This window comes from Myxine glutinosa, chromosome 1 (genome assembly GCF_964187855.1).
Source record: "Myxine glutinosa chromosome 1, kmMyxGlut1.1, whole genome shotgun sequence".
In the NCBI taxonomy this organism is placed as follows: Eukaryota; Metazoa; Chordata; class Myxini; order Myxiniformes; family Myxinidae; genus Myxine; species Myxine glutinosa.
This window is the reverse complement of record NC_136261.1, coordinates 263088015-263108830: the sequence shown is the minus strand read 5'-3', so window position 1 is coordinate 263108830 and position 20816 is coordinate 263088015. Positions and strand designations below refer to the sequence as shown.

Genomic DNA, 20816 nt, shown 5'->3' with positions numbered 1-20816 from the left:
AATTTCACCTCTCATTAACCCTACCTCAAGCCCACTACTTCCTTACAAGGTTATTGCCGACCCAACCCCTCACCAAATTTTTCATCTTTTGCTTTACTTCTGTTTCATCTCAAGTTTTCCCTTCCTTCTCTGGCTGTGTACAAGCTTATATCCAGGTTGTTCACCCCTTATATCCTCCTCCACCCTTGATGTCATTTTCCTCATGCCCATTCTTCCTCCAAGTGTCCCCATACTCTGCCATTGGTATGTTTCCTCCCTTTGTACATCTTATGTTTATCTATTATGTTCTGAGGTCATTTAGTGCACTACCTCTGACAGGAACCATGACTTTCTCTCCAAAAAAGGAATAAACCACACGTGGGAAGTTGGAGATTAGAGGAAAACATCTGTTCAGCGCATTATCAAGGACCAGTGTAATCCATGTAGTGTATGGTACAAGCAAGCAACCCTCATTCAAGATAGGGCTACAATTAATCCAAAAAATACAACAAAGAAATGCTTCGAAGACAGAAACCAGCAAAACCAATGTACATTAAAGAGAGCACAAGACAATGGTGGTTGAAGCCAGAATAGGACAACAACAAACAGGAAAATCCTTTTCCCGCATGACACAGATGAAGACTCTCGTGCCAAAGGAAAGAGCAGTACAGCTGATGTGATCAAAAGACAGTGTCAATACAGAATTCTGGTTGAAAAGAAGTCTTTAATTAAAGAAAAAAATATTTTTTTTAATCTAAATCTGTCTCAAAGACTTTATTTCAAGTGTTGGCAGTACTAATACACATTCTTCAAATGCACGTGCTACAAAATTTTGGGATGTGCTACATAGTTTGGAACACATGAGTTTTCAATTCGGATTTCGACAGCAAAAACAAATATTTTCAATTCAAATGTCCCATCCTTAACTGGATGGACCAATTTCACATTCTTATTTGTTGACTTTCATCTGAATAATCAGGTCAACAAAATATCAGGTCTAAGAAAGTTTATCAATAAGGTATTTTAAATATACATTGTTTCACAGTTCAACCATACCCTTAAAGTACATCCACGTCGGTACCAGAGCGTTTGTTACACTCATTGTATATGTATTACCTGCAGAAAGTTTTCTCAAAAACAGCATGGTCAGATTGGGAGTGAGCCTCCAACCAACTGGAAGAGGGGCAAAATTCAGTGAGCTCATCTGGGAGGTAGTACACAATCACCTCCCCGTGTTTGTTCAGTACATCTGGTGGGGAAACAACCAACAAATAAACAAACAAAACAAGAAATATGTCGTGCGTAGCACGATACTTGCATGTCATACATGTCATTAAAATAAATTGTTGGCCTATGATGACCTCAAAAATAATTGGTGGTTGAATTCAGTGACCTGGTATGCAAATCCTCTTAAAATTTCAAGTCAACAACAACAACAACATGCATTTTAAAGGCCATTTTCCCTACTAGAGCGGGGGTTAGCCTTGCGGTCCCCATGACAATCTTCTCCATTTTGCCCTATTTTCTGCATCTCTCCTTGTTAACCCCCTTGCCCGCATTTCTTCTTCCACCATCTTTAGCCAAGTCTTTCTCGGTCTTCCCCGTCCTCTACTTCCTTCTACATTCATTTCCATCACTCTTCTCAACCAGTCACTTTCATCCTTCCTCAACACATGACCAAACCATCTCAACCTGTTCATCTTCACAGCATCAATCACAGGCTCTATTCCCATCATCTTTCGCAATTCATCATTTGTCTTCCCCTCTCTCAACGATACTCCGCACATCCGTCAAACCATTCGCATTTCCACCCTTTCCAACCTTCGTTGCTGCTCTACGTTCATTACCCATGTCTCGCTCCCATAAATCATAACACTTCTCACACATGCAGCATACACCTTTCCCTTCAGCTTCAACGACACTCCCCCTCATGATCAGCACGCCACTCAGTTCCCGAAACTTCTTCCATGCACATCTCACTCTAGCAGCCGTTGCCGAGTCTGATCCACCTTCTCCATTCAGCATGTCTCCGAGGTAGCAAAATGTTTTCACACCTTCCAGCTTCACGCCGTCTCCAAGATCCAACTCAACATTTCCTCCATCTGCAGCTCCCTCTGTGCACACCTTACATTTGAATGTAGCTGCCACACTGGTTAATGACCCTCTCAGACCACTACATTTTTGATGAACCCACTCTGCGCACATTGTACATTGAATGGAGTTCACTCCGACACCCTTCCTACACACAGCACAGGGCCACTTCCCAGTTCTTTCCACCTCACCACATGCTTTACCACTTGCCATCACCTTCGTCTTTCCGATATTCACCTTCAGACCTTTTGTCTCCATACATTCCTTCCACTTGTTCATCTTTTCCTTCAGTCCATCCATACTTTCCGCAATCAACACCAGATCATCTGCATACAATAACTCCCACGGTAAACCCTCCTTTACGTTCTGAGCCAGCACCTCCATCACAGCTACAAATAGTAGTGGACTTAGTACCTACCCCTGATGCACTCCCACCTTCACCTCAAACTCACCACTGTCCCCGTCCTTCGTCCTTACAGCTGTGCGCGCTCTTTTGTACATTGCCATCACTACTCTGATCAACCATTCCTCCACTCCTAACTTCCTCAATGCCCATGTCAATACTTCGCGTGGAACCCTATTGAATGCTTTCTCCAGATCAACAAACCCAAGAAACAACTTCTTCCTCTTCTCCATGTACTTCTCCTGCAACTGCCTCACAATGAAAAGCGCGTCTGTCGTTCCTCTTCCTGGCATAAATCCAAACTGCATTTCGTCGATCTTCACTTTCTTGCTTATCCTCCTCTAAAATAATTGGTGGTTGAATTCAGTGACCTGGTATGCAAATCCTCTTAAAATTTCAAGTCAATCAGATGAAAATTGAAAATTTTAGAAATCTGGCCAATGTTGACCTTTTGGCCTATGTTGACCTCAAAAATAGTTTGGGTTGAATTTAGTGACCAGATATGCAAATCCTCTTCAAATTTCAAGTTAGTTGGATAAAAATTGAGGATTTCAGAAATATGACAACGTTGGTGACTTTTGGCCTATGTTGATCTCAAAAATACTTCGTGGTTGAATTCAGTGACCAGATATGAAAATGCTCTTAACATTTCAAGTCAATCAGATGAAAATTGAGGATTTTAGAAATTTGGCCTATGTTGACCTAAAATATAATTGGTAGTTGAATTCAATGACCAGATATGCATGTCCTCTTCAAATTTCAAATCAATTGGATAAAAATTGAGTATTTTAGAAATATGACAAAGTTGGTGACTTTTGGCCTATGTTGACCTCTTGACCTTATGACCCCAAAAACAATAGGCTTCTTGTTTATGACCAACTCTACCATTTAGTGAGGTTTCGTGAAGATCGGTTGAAAACTGTGACCTGCAGGCGACTGAAATACAGACAAACAGGCAGAATAACACACAATACCAACCAATATACTTCAAAAATTTGGATTTTCGCAAATAAAAATTGACAACAAACTGATGAAATCAGCATGACTCTTTCTTTCATGTGATATTTACGTAAACAAGTCAACACAAATCAATCTAATCCAATCACCTGGTATCAAGGCAGCCATGTCAATATGGCATGCAGTAAGCTTGTGCTGGATGCAGCATTCCAAAAGGGAATCCCACTGCAGAGGGAGGACCACATGCTCTTCATGCCTTTGCCACGCCTTTCTCAAGAGGCTACCGAGACGTGCAGTGAGAACATGGGAGGAAGAAACACACGAGTCCACTAATGAAGCATAGGAGCTCACTGCATGGCTTGCATTCGCCCAGTCACCTGTAAAACCATTGGAAGAGTATTATCACTGCAGCTTATAGGAAGAAGTCCTTCTTATCTCACCTATGGAACCACCTTCCTCAGTCCATCGTTTCCTCATGGTCTCTCCTATTTCTACTATTAACCTAAAATATACCAACTGACACGTTGTTTTTTAACCTGCTCATACAATTCCTCTCCTTTTGCTGTGTGCACCCATTTTGGCATCCCACTGTTTTGTTTTTGGGCCAATTTGTCTGTTGCTCCCTTGTTCTCTGCAATTCTACTCTTCCATGAGAACCAACGCCTGTACAAAATAAATATAATAAAACAAGTACAGATACATTCAAAGTACGCCACCCCCATGCCAAATAATTAAATATCCTCCAGTGCGGCTTTGCCGGGGCGCTTCTGTCGCCCGGCAATACCGCAGTGCAGCTCATAGAGACTGTATTGGGAGGGAGAGGTGAACAAGGTTGGGAGGGAGAGGTTTTATTTATCATAAAATATTTTCTTAATTGGCTAATAGCATAACTAAACCACTAGTGCTTCATCCGAAGATGTATCTTTTAGAAATTTAATTAGGTCATTAATAAAAAATAAATAATTAATTGATTAATCAATAAATAATTAATCAATTAAATGATTAATCAATAAATCAAAAATATCCTTTAGAGCCACATCACTTGGTCACTGTCATCTCCAAATATTGGCTTCCTAGCTCAAAAGGTGCCTGGGATATTGCCCAGATGAGAAAGAAAATAAATAAATGATTAATAATGAAAGTAAATAAATGATAATCATAAAAAAAAATAGTTAATCAATTCGCTAATAGAATACATAAACCGCCACCATTTCATCCGAATCTGTAACTTTCATAAAATTAATTAATTAAGTCATTCATAGAATAATTAAATAATTAATCGATAAATTGATTAATCAATAAATCCAAAAATAGCCTTTACAGCCAAATCACTTGGTCATTGTCATGTCCGAATATCAGCTTCCTAACTCAAAAGGTGCCTGAGATATTGCCCAGATGAGAAAGGAAATATATAACTACTTAATAAATCGATAATAATTAAGTAACTCATCAATTAATTGATTAATCAAAAAAACAAAAAATACCGTTTTTGACAAAGTACTTCCTCACTATTGTGCCCAAATTTCAGCTTCCGAGCTCAAAGGATGGCTGAGATATCACCCGGAGAAAGAAAGAAACTAACAAACAAACAAGAAAGCAAGAAAACAAACAAACAACCAGAGTGAAAACTGAGTATTCACTTTCAGCGTGCGTCATTGCTGGGCCCCCTTCGGTGCGCGGCAATGACGTTATGCAGCGCCTGGAGATGGCATAGGAAAGGAGCGGTATACAATAAAGTTTGTAACAGAAACTGTACCTTCTTTGAGCTCATCCTTGAGAATGGGTAGTTCAAAAGAGAGTATTGTCCTTCTTAACCAGGCCAAATGCTCTGTTGAGTTCCACCTCATGTGGGGAATATTTTCAGGACGTGAAGCCACAGCAAATTCGGATACAGGCCAAGAGAGGTCTTGTAGGCTTGAAGATGAAACAGTTTCTGCCAGATGTCTCAGCACCTCATTGTACAACTCGATAATACACTTTGGTGGCTGTTTAGTGGATGAAGAGGTAAACAATGCAAAATGAGCTGAATTGAGGGAGTTTTCCCAGTGAATCATTGATTTCATTTCACCTCTTGCTGACAATGCATTTTAATGCACATCAATTTCAACCTCCGACCCACAACTCCTTTCCATTTCTCTTACATTTAAGAAATCAGAAAACATTAATCAAATTCCACATCCTCTCCCACCAACACTTTCCAACCTGTAACATTTCAATCGTATTTGCTTCTGTATATTTTGTCTCCGGCATCACACTCTCAAGCTATCCCAAAGCGAAAACATTAATCCCAATTGCAGTCGTATAACAATACTTTAACAGAAAGGATGAAAGTTATTAATGTGTTCATTCAATTTTAAATCTATTACCTTTTTGGGAGTATAAAATAATAACCCTTTCGTTGTATCTATTTTCAGCAAAAGTCAAACCATCTCTCAAAAGCTTACCTGCGACTGCAGGTGGTGTTTACGGCGAAGGGCCTGGTCGGGATAAAATTGACTGCCAAAGTTTTGCAAAATGCCATCTTCAAGAAAATCCTGCAAACTTTTAGATTCGAGCAATGGTGCCGCTGGAGTGCGAGCAGCCAGCCAGTGCACCGCTTCCTCCAGCTAGAGTATTAGATGGAGAAGAGAAGTTATAGGAGACACAGGCAAAAGCTGTGTTGAAAAGAGCATGATGACAAAATGGTGCTTCACAGTGCTTCTACAAAGTTGAAATGGAAAATATCGAATGCCAGGGCTTCCAACACATCTCTGAGGTAGTGCGAGCATTTCTGGTTATGGAGTTTAGAACAGAAAATGCTTCCAAAACAGAGTGCCAGCAAAAGTCATGACATTATAACCAGACTCATTGGCGTAACGGTTAGAGCATCCGCTCCGAGTCTGGGAGGTCAGCGGTTCAAACCATGGCAAGTCATACTAAAGACATGCTGCTTCCTTGCTTGATGTTCAGCATTTAAAAGGTTAAGAGCACAGACAATCCCCACAGGTTGGCATCCATTGAGAGGAGTAAATTCCTCCTGAGGAAATACCCCACTGAGCACAGTGAGAAAATCTGCGCCATTGTTGTGCCGTCACGAGTACCCTAAGTACCCCGGGAAGTGATGGCACTTCCCCCAAGCTCAGTGGCCGTGTTTGGCTCATCTAACAGTCCTGCATTGTGTCATGCGTGTTCGTCTAGATATCCATGTGTGTGTGAGGCAGCTCCACTACGAGCCTTAGATCATTTACAAACTAGAGCAATGTGACTGTCGCCAATATGCCTCCGCGTAGTCCCTGTGTGTGACAATGGGTATATGCCCTTGATCACTGACCTAAAAATAAACAAGCTTGATTCAAATCCTTTCAGCTGTTTTCAAGTATCCCATTTTTACCAGACAGGACAGGTTTCACATCGATTAGTGAAGCTGTTTTGGAAAGGGGAATTCTTTTTTTTAAATATTGGCGTTCAAGCTAATATGGCTACCAAACCAAGTGGCATATGACATGAAATATGTACACACTGCATATGTATGGGTAAGGGATCACGTTTGTTGAGTTTCATGTTGAAGGGATGAGGTTTGATTTTCTATCCAAGATAGCTGCCAAATCACATGACCTATGACATCATCATTTTCAAGCTACAGACTTGGCATTTAATATGGAATTTTTTTTTTTCTTGACTTGGGTTTACTTTCTTAACTCAGTATATCAATCTGGTGAGTTTCTTTTACACTTTGGTGATTTATTTGTTAAAAGAACCATGTCACTGATTTGTCTGTCGCAGCAAGAAGTCAACAACAGGATTATATCACAGGTGGCGCGGCAAAATGTACGGACAGGTGCATTTGATGATTGGCTTCACAGTCGGGTATACAAGGGTTGTTGCGTTCTGTATTAGTGGAAAACAACTGCCGCACGTCTCCAAAAGTTATTGCCGCTTCCTCTGGAGATGGTCCGTCAACTCGACAATGCTGTTTGTCATGGAGTGGTGGCTTTACGAAATTACGGCATGAAACAGCGTGCTATTGCTCGGCAGTATGGCATCACTCAAGGTCAGGTGTCAAAGATCCTGAAACGAAATGCTCAGGGGGGTGTCCCTACTCCAATACCGAGGCCAGGACGTCCCCGCAGAACCACAAGGAGGGATGATCGCCAGCTGCACCGGTTAGTCCGCAATGGCCGTACCAAGTCAGCTAATCGGCTTAGGGCTGAGTGGCAGCAACTGACAAATGTGCCTGTATCCAGAAGGCTAGTCAACCAACGACTGCTTCAAGCAGGCTATCGTGCCAGGCGTCCCCTGAGAAAGCCACGTCTGACCAGACAACACCGCCAGTGCCGATTGCAGTGGGCCAGAGAGCACCGTCAATGGCAGCCAGGACACTGGAATCATGTGATCTTCAGTGACGAGTCTAGATTTCTGGTCTATCGTCAAGATGGCCGCGTCCGAATGCGCAGACAAGTGCATGAAGCCTACAACAAAGATTTTATAGTGCCAAGAGTCCAAGCTGGAGGTGGTGGGGTGACCGTTTGGGCTGCTTTTCATGCAGGGGGCAAAACTGACCTGGTTGTTCTGAATGGAAACCAGAACCAGTTCAAGTACAGGGCCATTCTGGAAGAAACATTGCTTCCATTTGCTCGTGCAGCCTTTCGAGGAAACTTTGTCTTCCAAGATGACAATGCACGGCCTCATCGTGCTCGCATGATCCAACACTTTCTTGCTGACCGTGGTGTAGAGCATATGGAGTGGCCTGCCCTGTCCCCGGATATGAATCCGATAGAGAACTTGTGGGCAGAATTAACGCGTCAAATCGACCACTTGGACCAGCAGCCGACCTCTGTGCGTGAATTGCAGCAGGCTATTGTCACTGCATGGCAAGCAATTCCTGTCCAAACCTTGGCAAATCTCGTGAACAGCATGCCTCAACGTGTACGTGCTCTCCTGAATGCCCGTGGGGGTTACACGAAGTACTGAACTGTAATTTTACTGTCCGTAATCTGCCTCAACGTGTACGTGCTCTCCTGAATGCCCGTGGGGGTTACACGAAGTACTGAACTGTAATTTTTCTGTCCGTAATCCCAGTCGTAATTTAACTTTTGTTTTTGTTTTAAAAAAATTTGGCTAATGTGCAAAATAAAGAGATACTTCTGGAAAACGTACAGAAGTTTAACACAGTACTGTCCATGAATTGAGTTTGACATCAGTTTACATCACTTTCAAGGATCAATTTATTTGTTTCGAAATGTCAAATGTGGTTTTTGTTTCTTTTAAAGGTCACATTAACAAAATCTAGAATAATTTCAACATAATTCCAATGAACTTTTGGTTCTAAGACATCTTGAAAAGTAAGTTCACCCCCACAAAAAAAATATTCCATATTAAATGCCAAGTCTGTATATGCAACAATGGTGTTAGATGACATTTGTAAAATTTCGCATCAATAGGGTAGGCGGTTTCCGAGATATAATAATTTAATATTTTCCTTCAATCCAAAATGACTGCCACACCATGTGACCAATGACGTTTTCATAATCAACTTTTAATTTCCATGCCTAGTCAATGACACAAGTAAAGTTTCGAGTCAATCAATTTGGTGGTTTGGGAGAAGATGTTTTTTCAAGATTTTAGGTTCAATCCAATATGGCTGCCAAACCATGTGGCCTATGATGTCATAAATTTAATATTTCAATACAAATGGGTCATAGATCATATACATGCAATTTGAGATTTTTAGGATAAGACATTCGATTAAAACATTTATGGCTGGCTGGCTAGTATACCACTTTACCAATGATGTCATCATTATCATGCTTTTGTTCCCCATTGGGAGTACTGGACAATGTACCAAGTTTCAAATTTTTCCATTCAGCGGTTTCCGAGAATTTTGTTTTCATTATTTGCGTTTAATCCAAGATGGCTGCCATACCACGTGACCTCTAACAGAATTATCACAAAAACATTCTGCATGGGTGTTGCTCCTACCCTGTAAGGTTCATCTCAATCGGACAGGTGGTTGCTGAGAAAAACGAGGTTTAACCGATACGGGACGGACGTACGGACAGACAACCCGAAAACATAATGCCTACGGCCACCTTTGGGGGCTGAGGCATAAAAAAACATAAAAACCCGTCAGGAAACATAAAAACCCAAACATAAAAACAAAATCACAGACTGGGCAAACAAGTGGAACATGTCTTTCAATCCTGACAAATCTCACACTCTTTCAATCCTGACAAATCTTACGATGTCTCTCCGAAAAGACAGACTGGACAACCCTCCCATCCACTTTCTGAATAATCCTCTCCAAGAAGTTCTGTCACTCAAGCTTTTGGGTCTCACTATCTGCCATGATCTTTCCTGGGAAAACCACATTTCAAATCTGGCCTGCAAAGCCAGTCGCCGACTGGGCATCCTCCGTCGTGCGAAGTCCTTCCTTGGCACACCTGAGCTCCTCACCACATACAAGGCTTTCATCCGCAGCTCAATGGAATACTGCTCTCCCCTCTGGGCTGGTGCTCCTGCCTCACACCTAGCTCGTCTTCACGCTGTTGAAACCAAAGCGTTCAGAATCATTGGAATCTCCCGCGATGAAGCTAACTCTGAGGGCCTTTCACTCACTCACCGCAGGCAGGTTGGTGGTCTTTCCGTCTTCTACCGACTCCTCACCGGCCTTGCCCCCCCAGCTCTCTCTCTGGGCTCTGTCCCCCAAATATTCCTACAGGTCGCACAAGATCTGCCTGCAACCCTCTTGTGGTTAAACTGCCAAAATCAAGACTCTCTGCTCACCTTCACTCCTTCATTCCTCTTTTCTCCCGCCTCTGGAACAAACTCCCTCACTCTCTTCAATCCCACTCCTCCCTCCAGGTCTTTAAAACAGCTGTTCACCACCATCTCTTATCTCCCCCCATCCAAAACCTTGATCTTTTCTACCCCCACTAATTTCACCCCAAATCCACTTTTTTGAAATACCAACTTCTATCCTGGAAGTCCTTGGTGTCCTTGTGTTTTATACTTCTCCCACCCCCCTCCCCCTTTCCCACGCCTCCTCCCCCCAAGCCCTCTCCCTCCCACACATCTCCCAATGTCCCTGCTCTCAAATGTTGTGTTTGTGTGCTTCCCCTTCTCTCCCCATCTTGTCTACCGCTCCCTCTTTTTATATATTTACTTGCCGGAAAAGATTCCGGCAAGTATGTTGATCTGTTCGTTTGTCTGTCTGTCTGTCTATTTGCAGCAATACGTCTACACCGTTGCACGAAGAATCACCAAACTTTGCACACATATTGGTCTTGCCCTGGAATAGACTGTGCCCAATTGATGACGTCATCGGTCACGTGGTTCGGCCGCCATCTTGGAAAAACCCAAAAAATTTGCACCTCCATATCTCCGAAAGTACTGAATAGAAAAAATTGAGACATAGCTCATTGTAAAGAACTCTCCATGGGGAATAAAATAGGTTAATGATGACGCCATAGGTCACGTGGTTCGGCCGCCATCTTGGAAAAACCGAAAAACTTCGCACCTCTGTATCCCCAAAAGTGCTGAATAGAAAAAATTGAGACATGGCTCATTGTAAAGAACTCTCCATGGGGAATAAAATATGTTAATGATGACGTCATCGGTCACGTGGTTCGGCCGCCATATTTGTCCTCAATGGCCGATAAAAAAGTAAATTCCGGCAAGTCCTCGGTCTTTGACCGATTTTTCATTTGTTTGTCTGTTTGATTTGTTTGTGTGATAAATGTTAGCTCTTTCACGAGCCTAATTATTCTGTATACAAAAAAAAAAAAAAAAAAAAGGATAAGAGGGAAAAAGTGCATTTTCAGTCTGTGTTCATTCTAACAGGGCAAGTGCTAAGCATTTACATTGTGGTAAATTTCTCCAAATCTATAGGAATAAACTGCCTTGTTACTGTTTATATTCAGCAAAACAAAGAGATTACCAGGCTAGCAATGAGTAGCGCAGTTACAGCATTTTATTTTCAGTGGTGATGGATTATGGGCAGTTTGTATGAAGTATAATCCTACAACTCCAAATGGATGATTATAAAGATGTCAAACATTGAGCACGAGTAATGTCCCATTAATATAAAATATCACATGTAGCAAACTGTTACCAGCATAGAGCTTTTAAGATCTGGGGTACTTGACGGAAGATGCAGAATTTGAAAATCGGAGACCAGCTGTGATTCAACCAGTTCATTCAGCTGTAGGCCTGGGTGGGGCAAGGAGGTTGGGGGGGGGGGGGGGGTTACTCCGTTTCTCAACACAACATTCTGCAAACAGGGTAAAACAGTTGTGGTGAAAAATACCTTCTTCTAAGCACTGCCAATCCTCCTTCAAAGCTCCATCAGGAACTAAAACGACCAGTGGCAGGGGGGGCTGGAGGGGTTTTGCCTGCAAGAGTTGAAGGAGCTGTACACGTGAAGCAAGCAGAGCATTGCCCTCCGAGCTTACTTCCATCCCCTCAGGCAGAACCAGCATTACCGCACAGCTTCCAAGCAGCATACCACGTTGCTCTGCACGCTCTGGCTCACCAGAATCCAGAGGTCCTTCCACCAACCGTACACTCAAGCCAAGAGATACATTCCCATGCATATTTCCTGTAAACAGGTGTAGGTATGATTACAGGAATGAAAAGGAATTCCAAGAAGAGCATGAATTGCTTTGCAGTACATGCCCCCTACCAAGGTCCAGTTCAATATCAGTAAACACATACCTTTATTTGGGCGGTGTACAATGCCACATTCGATGCTGAAAATAATAAAAATAAAATAACCCGACGTACATACATGAAACAAAACCAAGCATATGGCTTATGTGCATCTATAATACATAGTGGTTATATACCTAGGATCATTGCAATTTCACTCGGCCAAGGTCTAACACCCAAGCCTAAGGCCTGAGGCCTGCTGATCTGTGCTGCTTCATTTGGGGTGGAGTCAGGCCAGTTGTCCAGACAACAGGTGTAAAACAGTGGGGTGGAGTCAGGGTAGCTGAAAACTGACCCATGTATAATAATGTGATATTTTGTAAGTTCAAAAAGGGCAGAATTTGGTGAAAAACTGGCAAAACGCCCCGAAACTCAAACTTGTTCTGCAACTTATCCAAATAGAGCCATGTACCAAGTTTCAGTTGAATATGTTCGCATCGATACAATGATACAATTCAACAATTTTTTACAATGCCTCATAATAAAATGTATTTTCACAATGAGACGTATCATTCGGTTCCAGTTCTAACCAGTAATGGCATAGTCAGTTTGTCGTGATGACACAACATCGACGTAGAAACATTGCATTACTCCGTCAAACCACAGTTGAATGTCATAAGAACCCGCATTGCCATACCACTTTAGCTTTCCCTCTTACCTGGCCCATCCTGGCGGTTTATCGTTTCGACATGGGCTGTGTACAAGGACAGTGTCTGAATGACCTCCTTGTCATATGTATCTACAGGTTCAGTTTCTGTAGCTCCCTCCTGTCTTTGTCTGAATTTGCTGCGAAACCAGTTTTGCAGCACACTGAAAAAACAAACGTCTGAAATCACAACTCTTTAAAAAAATGTAAACACCTCATCGATAATCCAACATCCATGAATAAAACATTTCAGAGGCCTCAGATATAAACATACCTGGACTAAAAATGCAAACACAATTCGAAATTTGACTGGTATGTTAAGTTCTTACAATTCTCCATTCATACTTGAATTCTTACAAGGTTGCTCTATAACTTTTCTGTAACTTACAGATTTCTCCCCTATGTTTACAAAATGGTCCAATCTTGTCTTTATAGCGATGTTCACTGTTTATAAACAAACCCACCATATCTGCGCATGCGCAGCAGCCTGGTTGGCAAAAGCGCAGTGTTTTCGTTTTGCACAATGGCGTCGCTCGACACACATGTGATCGTTTCGGAGTATTTTAATAGTCTTGACACTGTTGCAAAATCTCGGTACAAATCGAAGTTGAGTTATAGGAATGGTGAGGATATTCTTCCAGATCCATTTGCATTGAAAGGATGGCAAAACAATCCATCTTGCTGGCCAGATTTGAACTACGGCGACGTGTACACGTACTTGATCGAAACACCGGGTATCTACACAAGGGAGTCACTGAAGGCATTCAGGTCACTAGAGGCATCCAATTTTTTTTTTAAGTGGTCATGTGAAGCCACTGTGGTATCATGCGATCGGGAATGATGTACCATTCTGCTTTATCAAAGGCAAAGTCATACCATCACAGCGTCTCAACAACAAACCTCATGAGGCCTGAGTGTGTGTGGGGAAGAGGGAAGAACTGCCACTGCCACTCTGCCACTAGAACTGCCACTTTAAAACTGCTGCCAGTGATGACCGGTTTACTCGCACCCACTTTTGATACAACCCCACTTTTGATACAACCCCACTTTCATTGGACATGCTTTGACACAACCCCCTTGGATACAACCCCGACACACACACACACACACACACACACACACACACACACACACACACACACACACACACACACACACACACACCCTCTACCCCCACCCACACACACATCCACACATGTCAATCCATGCACTGATTGCAGAAAAAGCCATTTTAAAAAGAAAATTAACCTGAAATTGCAGACAGAATTATTTTTTTATCTGAGAAGCCAAACGATTCTTCTTCTTCTTTAGTTTCTCACAACTTTGTGTGAAATGCGATGTAGTTTAAAAAAGTCAGAATTTGACCAAATCTGTTTCATTCTTTTGTTAATATACCTCACCTATTGACAAATCTTCAATAGGAATTTCATTTGAGGTTGAAATGACCGCGGGAGATCGTGTGATAGTGATCACGTCCTGGAAGGACAAAACGGTGAGTTTCTTCTTCTTTAGTTGCTCACAACTTTGTGTCGAATGCGATCAAGTTAAAAAAAAGTCAGAATTTGACCAAATCTGTTTCATTCGTTTGTTAATATACCTCATCTATTGACAAATCTGCAATTGGAATTTCATTTGAGGTTGAAATGACCGCGAGAGATCGTGTGATAGTGATCACGTCCTGGAAGGACAAAATAGTGCGTTTCTTCTTCTTTAGTTGCTCACAAGTTTGTGTCGAATGCGATCAAGTTTTAAAAAGTCAGAATTTGACCAAATCTGTTTCATTCGTTTGTTAATATACCTCATCTATTGACAAGTCTGCAATTGGAATTTTATTTGAGGTTCAAATGACCGCGGGAGATCGCGTTATCGTGATCACGTCCTGGAAGGACAAAATAGTGCGTTTCTTCTTCTTTCAACAATAAAGACTTATAGCTTCGAGACCGTACATGGAGAGTGGCTCTGGAATTCTATAGAAACTTATACCCGAGTTCTTTTCAAATCTATTTGTGCAATTAACAACACAGCAGCTCAAAGGCATTGTCCTTGAAATTGTGTCACGTCAATGATCGTAAAACTTCACCACTTATAGACGGCCAGCATGGTTGGTGTTTTGCCAACCAAAACAAAGAGCGCGGTCACGTGATCGGGTACGTGACATCACGGTAAACATCGCTATAATAATTATCTTGCGGGGCTGATAAGACAACTCAGAGGTGGCATACTCATTTGCCTTTGGGCTGTCCAATCCGAGTTTGATTCCTGACGTCACCCAAAACTGCCGTCTGGGTGTATCGCAGGCAGGGAATTTAACTAAAACGGAGCAATCCTTTGGCAGGGAGCTGGCCGTTCCTTTTGCTCGTGTTCACTTATGAACATATTAATAACCGCATTGTATTATCAAAAACTCAACCATTAGATGTGTCTCGTACTTTGGTCGGTTTGTAACTCACTGCCACAATCTAAAGCGGGCACTGCATCAGCAGCATAAGCTCCACTAGTAATGGAAACAACGAACCAACTTAATCACAGCTACATAGATGGACTGGTAAAAGCATGGAGTTACTTATCGCTTTATCTTTTTAATGATCTGTTTAACACTGGGATGGGTAAAATAATCGAGTGTGACTATTAAAAATAATGTCTTCAATCATTGTAGTGCATTTCAGTGTGGTTATTCATTTCTGACTGCAGTAAATTATTGTTAAACATAGCCTCCTCGGAAAACACTCGAGAAACTGCATGTACCATACCATAAAAACTAGAACAGCACTCAGCAGAGTGCATACCTCGCCAGGCTGAAAAGTTTATGTTTTCTATCTCACTGATAGGCCGGATCTGGACTCGGACCTGAACCAAAATCGAATCGGCTTGTTCTTGTCACCAAACCAACTTGTCGACCAAGTTTAGTCAGAACGCGTCCATAACTTTTTTTAATATCATGCAATATATCGTTTTTGGCCTTACCTCCAAAAAGTGAAGAATCACAAAAAAGAAAAAGAAAATCTCATATCCGAATCCATATTTAGATCTTCACCAAAATGGAATCGAATTGTCCTTGTTACACACACACAACCTAACCTGTCCACCAGGTTTCGTCGAAATCCGTCCACAACTTTTTGAAATATCCTGCTATGTATCCTTTTTGGCCCTATCTCCCAATGGTGAAGAAACACTTAAAAAATTATAGTAGCCGGATCCGAATCCGGATCTTAACCAAAATCTAATAATTTCGTCCTTGTTACGTAAACTACCTCTCTGCCAAATTTCGTCTGACTCCACCCACAACCTTTTGAGATATCTTGTTCACAGACAGACAAACAGACAGACAGTCGTGAAAACATAACCTCCATCCACCTTCAGTGGTGAATGTAACAATATGCAAATGGCACATGTACCAAAAGTCACTGGTAAAATAAATGCTAAAATAGTTTTTCAAGAGATCAAAGGAATGTCTTTCAAAAATTTGAAATTTTAATTTGCAAACAATTTGCAAACAATTAATGAGCAGTTTGGTAAGCAAAACTAGAGCAAAGTCGATGGTGTGCCATCACAAATCCCCATGCATTCTACCTAAAGCATAGCTGGAAAATGGCATAAAGTTCCACCAGGATCAACCCAAATTCAAATTTAGAGTTAAATTATTTTCCCCATTTTGACCTCTGTGACGCGAGTTCCACACCCCTCTGAGGCATAAATCCGGGGTAAAATCCCAAAAATCGTTACATAATTCATACGTTGATAGCATATACAGTTTCATTAAATAATGTTTAAAATGTGCTCCGAGTTGTATTTTGGTACTTAACCTTTGACCCTGCCTTAAGGGGTGGGGCCAAAAATTATACTGCTCTTGCACCCTTTTGTGACCATAACTATCAGGTTTGGTGAATTTCTGCCCAATCGTTTATCGGAGATACACCACCTTGAGAAAGTATTCACACCCCTTGATTTTTTTCTCATTTTGTTGTGTTACAGCCTGAATGCAAAATGGATTAAATTTAGATGTTTTGTCACTGATCTACACAGAATAGCCCATAACGTCAAAGTGGAATTTTCTTTTCAGAAATTTTTCCAATTAAATAAAAATGAAAAGCTGAAAAGCCTTCAGCCAGTCAGTATTCAACCGCTTTGCTATGACACTCCAAATTGAGCTTAGGTGCATCCAATTTCCTTTGATCATCCTTGAGATGTCTCTACAACTTGATTGGAGTCCACTTGTGGCCAATTCAATTGATTGGACATGATTTAGAAAGAAACAGATCTTTCCATACAAGGTCCCACAGTTGACAGTGCATGTCAGAGCAGAAACTCGATGATGAAGTCCAAGAAACTGTCCATAGAACTCCAAGATATAATTGTGAGGAGGCATAATTCTAGGGAAGGGTATAAAACCATTTCTGGATTGTTGAAAGTTCCCAAGAGCACAGAGAGCTCCATCATTAGGAAATGGAAAGAATATAGAATTACCCAGACTCCCCCTAGAACTGGCCGTTTGGCAAAAATGAGCAACTGGACAAGAAGGACCTTGGTCAGGGAGTTGACCAAGAACCTAATGACCACTGACAGAACTACAGAGCTTCTTGGCTGAGATGGGAGAACCTGCCAGAAGGACAACAGTCTCTGCAGCACTTCACAAATCTAGGCTTTATGGGAGAGTGGCCAGATAAGGGCCACTCCAGAGAAAAAGACACATTACAGCATGCCTGGAGTTTGCAAAAAGGCACGTGAAAGACTAAGAGCATGAGGCAAAAGATTCTGTGGTTTGGATTAGATGGAAATTGAACTCTTTGGCCTGAATGCTTTCCGTGCTACGTCTGACAGAAACCAAACACAGCTCATCCCCCATCTAACACTATACGTACAGTGAACCATTATCATGGCAGCATCATGCTATGAGGATGCTTGAGGACTGGGAATAGAGGGAACAATGAATGGGACTAAATACAGGCAAATCCTTGAGGAGAACCTGCTTCAGAGTGCAAGAGACCTTAGATTGCGGCAAAGATTTACGTTCCAACAGGACAATGACCCCAAGCATACAGCCAAGTCAACATGGGAATGGCTTCAGCACATGAAAGTAAAAGTCCTTGAGTGGTCCAGCCAAAGCCCAGACTGGAATCCCATTGAAAATCTGTGGAAAGACTTGAAGATTGCTGTTCACCGACACTCCCCATCCAACTTTACAGAGCATGAGCAAATCTGCAAGGAGGAATGCGAGAAACTCCCGAAATCCAGATGTGCAAAGCTGATAGAGACATATCCAATAAGACTCGAAGCTGCAATCGCTGCCAAATGCACTTCTACGAAGATATTGACTCAGCGTGCTGAATACATGTGTAAATTAGATATTTCCGTATTCATTTTCAATATATTTGTAAAGAATTCTAAAAACATGTTTTCACCTTATCATTATGGGGTATTTTGTGTAGATCGGTGAAAAAAAAAAAATCTCGATTGAATCCATTTTTAATTCAGGCTGTAATACAACAAAATGTGAAAAAGTCAAGGGGTGTGAATACTTTCTGAAGGCACTGTAGCGTGACAGACAGACAGACAGACGGAGCTGATTACAATATCCCCCCCCATTTCTTTTTTCAAAAAGGGTGGGGATAATTACTCAATAATTTTGAACAAGCATTGAATGCTTGTTATTCAAAAGCAATGTTCACGATGTAAACTCTGATCTGAGATCCCCGGTAACTGTGGCTGCAGTTCCCAGCTCAAGCATCATTGTTAGAGGCACCTGTCCTTATGAGATGCTTCTTGGTGGTCAGGCAGTGCCAACAGTAGCTTCCAGTACGAAAAGGACTTGAGAATGGGTAGGCTGGTTTCCAACAGTCTAGGGAGGTCCAGTGGTGCCCATGAAACTTTCCTGACACACAGATATGTGTTCATAAACACCATGGTCAACCAGGAAGAAATTGCATGAAGCTACAGTCATGTGTACACATTCAGGGTATACTGAGACACCAGCTTGTACAACTCACTCAATCAGGCGTTGGTGAAGAAGATGAAGATCCAAGCGACGTGAAACCCTCTGGCGCAACTGAAGCAGACTGACAAAAACAAGAAAACACAAATTAGAGTGCAGCCCTAAGAAGTCATTCCAGGGCCAAAAAACACCTAAAAAAACAAAAAACAAAAAAAACACTTTGAAAAACCAATCAATTCTTTAAATACCTTCTCTGAAACCGCTAAACCGATTGATGTGAAGCATATCACAAAATATGCACAGCAAGGTGTTACTGATCCGTCACTTCCGCCTTTGTTATTATGTACTTGTAGGATTTTTAGTTTCAGGTAATATTGTTGCTAAGATTTTTGTGTGATATGGAGATGACTTTAGTCAAAGGTAAAAATAAATGTTTGTGAATGAAAAAGGAAAACGCGGCAAAGGAACCAGAAGAGGAGAGGGAGATCAAGATCGGCAGAGAGAGGAGACGGCCATGAGAGAGATACAGCCGTAAAGTCGCATCGGGGCTGCGAGCGGACTTTTTTTGATATTGGTCGCGAATGAGTTGAGGCTTTCCTGGGGAGGGATTGCCCACGCCACTTATATTGTAATTGCAATTAAACCTGCATCTCAGGTTTTATCACCAAGAGTGAGTCATTGTTGGAGGGAACCAGCACCTCCATTACAGGCCGCCATTTTGTCCTCAAAGAGGCTGTCCGCTTGGTACATCTTGTTTTGTCATTGGGATTCCCATATCGACATCATCGTGTGGATTGCCGTTGGTTTCCATATCGGCTCAATTCCCGTATCAACCTCTCACCTCGTAACTCCTCATCCACAGTCGCGCCAATCAATACCTGCCTATTGATTTGCCATTCTGCACGACCTCCACATTCAACCAGCGTGCACGGACTTTGGAGCATGTTACATTCCACTCACGTTTGGCATATCGTGAGTTTATGGCTTTGAGAGCATTGGGGAATGATGGTACCATCATATGTATTGTTCATTTGATGCAAGTGATGCAAGATTGATGCAAGATTCATTCCACTCCATTCCTCATCCCTCAGATCGGCAGTCTGCAGCCTCCTCACTCTCTGCAGACCTGGACAAAATCACAAACTGGTCAAACAAGTGGAACATGTCTTTCAATCCTGACTAATCTCACACTCTTACTATGTCTCTCCGAAAAGACCGACTGGACAACCCTCCCATCCACTTTCTGAATAATCCTCTCCAAGAAGTTCTGTCACTCAAGCTTTTAGGTCTCACGATCTGCCATGATCTTTCCTGGGAAAACCACATTTCAAATTTGGCCTCCAAAGCCAGTCGCCGACTGGGCATCCTACGTCGTGCGAAGTCCTTCTTTGGCACACCTGAGCTCCTCACCACATACAAGGCTTTCATCTGCAGCTCAATGGAATACTGTTCTCCCCTCTGAGCTGGTGCTCCTGCCTCACACCTAGCTCGGCTTCACGCTGTTGAAACCAATGCTTTCAGAATCAATGGAATCTCCTGCGATGAAGCTAACTCCGAGGGCCTTTCACTTACTCACCGCAGGCAGGTTGGTGGTCTTTCTGTCTTCTACCGACTCCTCTCCGGCCTTGCTCCCCCAGCTCTCTCTGGGCTCTGTCCCCCAAATATTCCTACATGTCGCACAAGATCTGCCTGCAACCCTCTTATGGTTAAACTGCCAAAATCAAGACTCTCTGCTCACCTTCACTCCTCTTTTCTCCGGCCTCTGGAACAAACTCCCTCACTCTCTTCAATCCCACTCCTCCCTCCAGGTCTTTAAAACAGCTGTTCACCACCATCTCTTATCTTCCCCCATCCAAAACCTTGATCTTTTCTACCCCCACTAATTTCACCCCAGATTCACTTTTTCGAAATACGTACCAACTTCCTTCCTGGAAGTCCTTGCAGTGTCCTTGTGTTTTATACTTCTCCCACCCCTCCCCCCCCCTTCCCCCGCCTCCTCCCCCCAAGCCCTCTCCCTCCCACAGATCTCCCGATGTCCCTGCCCCCAAATGTTGTGTTTGAGTGCTTCCCCCTTCTCTCCCCATCTTGTCTCCGGCTCCCCTTATTATATACTTTGTGTGTCTGTT

General features: G+C 42.3%; 1 protein-coding gene across 1 annotated transcript in view; it reads right to left on the bottom strand.

Annotated features, from left to right (window-relative positions):
- Window positions 1-20816, bottom strand: part of LOC137436858 (germinal-center associated nuclear protein) — a gene marked incomplete at its 5' end in the record, with an annotated part of 48883 nt that overhangs the window by 10824 nt on the left and 17243 nt on the right. The window contains 9 exon segments of the mRNA XM_078786444.1: window positions 1096-1228; window positions 3580-3807; window positions 5187-5415; window positions 5875-6036; window positions 11520-11617; window positions 11715-12005; window positions 12774-12925; window positions 18502-18630; window positions 18746-18814. Of these exon segments, the coding sequence (XP_078642570.1) occupies window positions 1096-1228; window positions 3580-3807; window positions 5187-5415; window positions 5875-6036; window positions 11520-11617; window positions 11715-12005; window positions 12774-12925; window positions 18502-18630; window positions 18746-18814 (1491 nt within the window).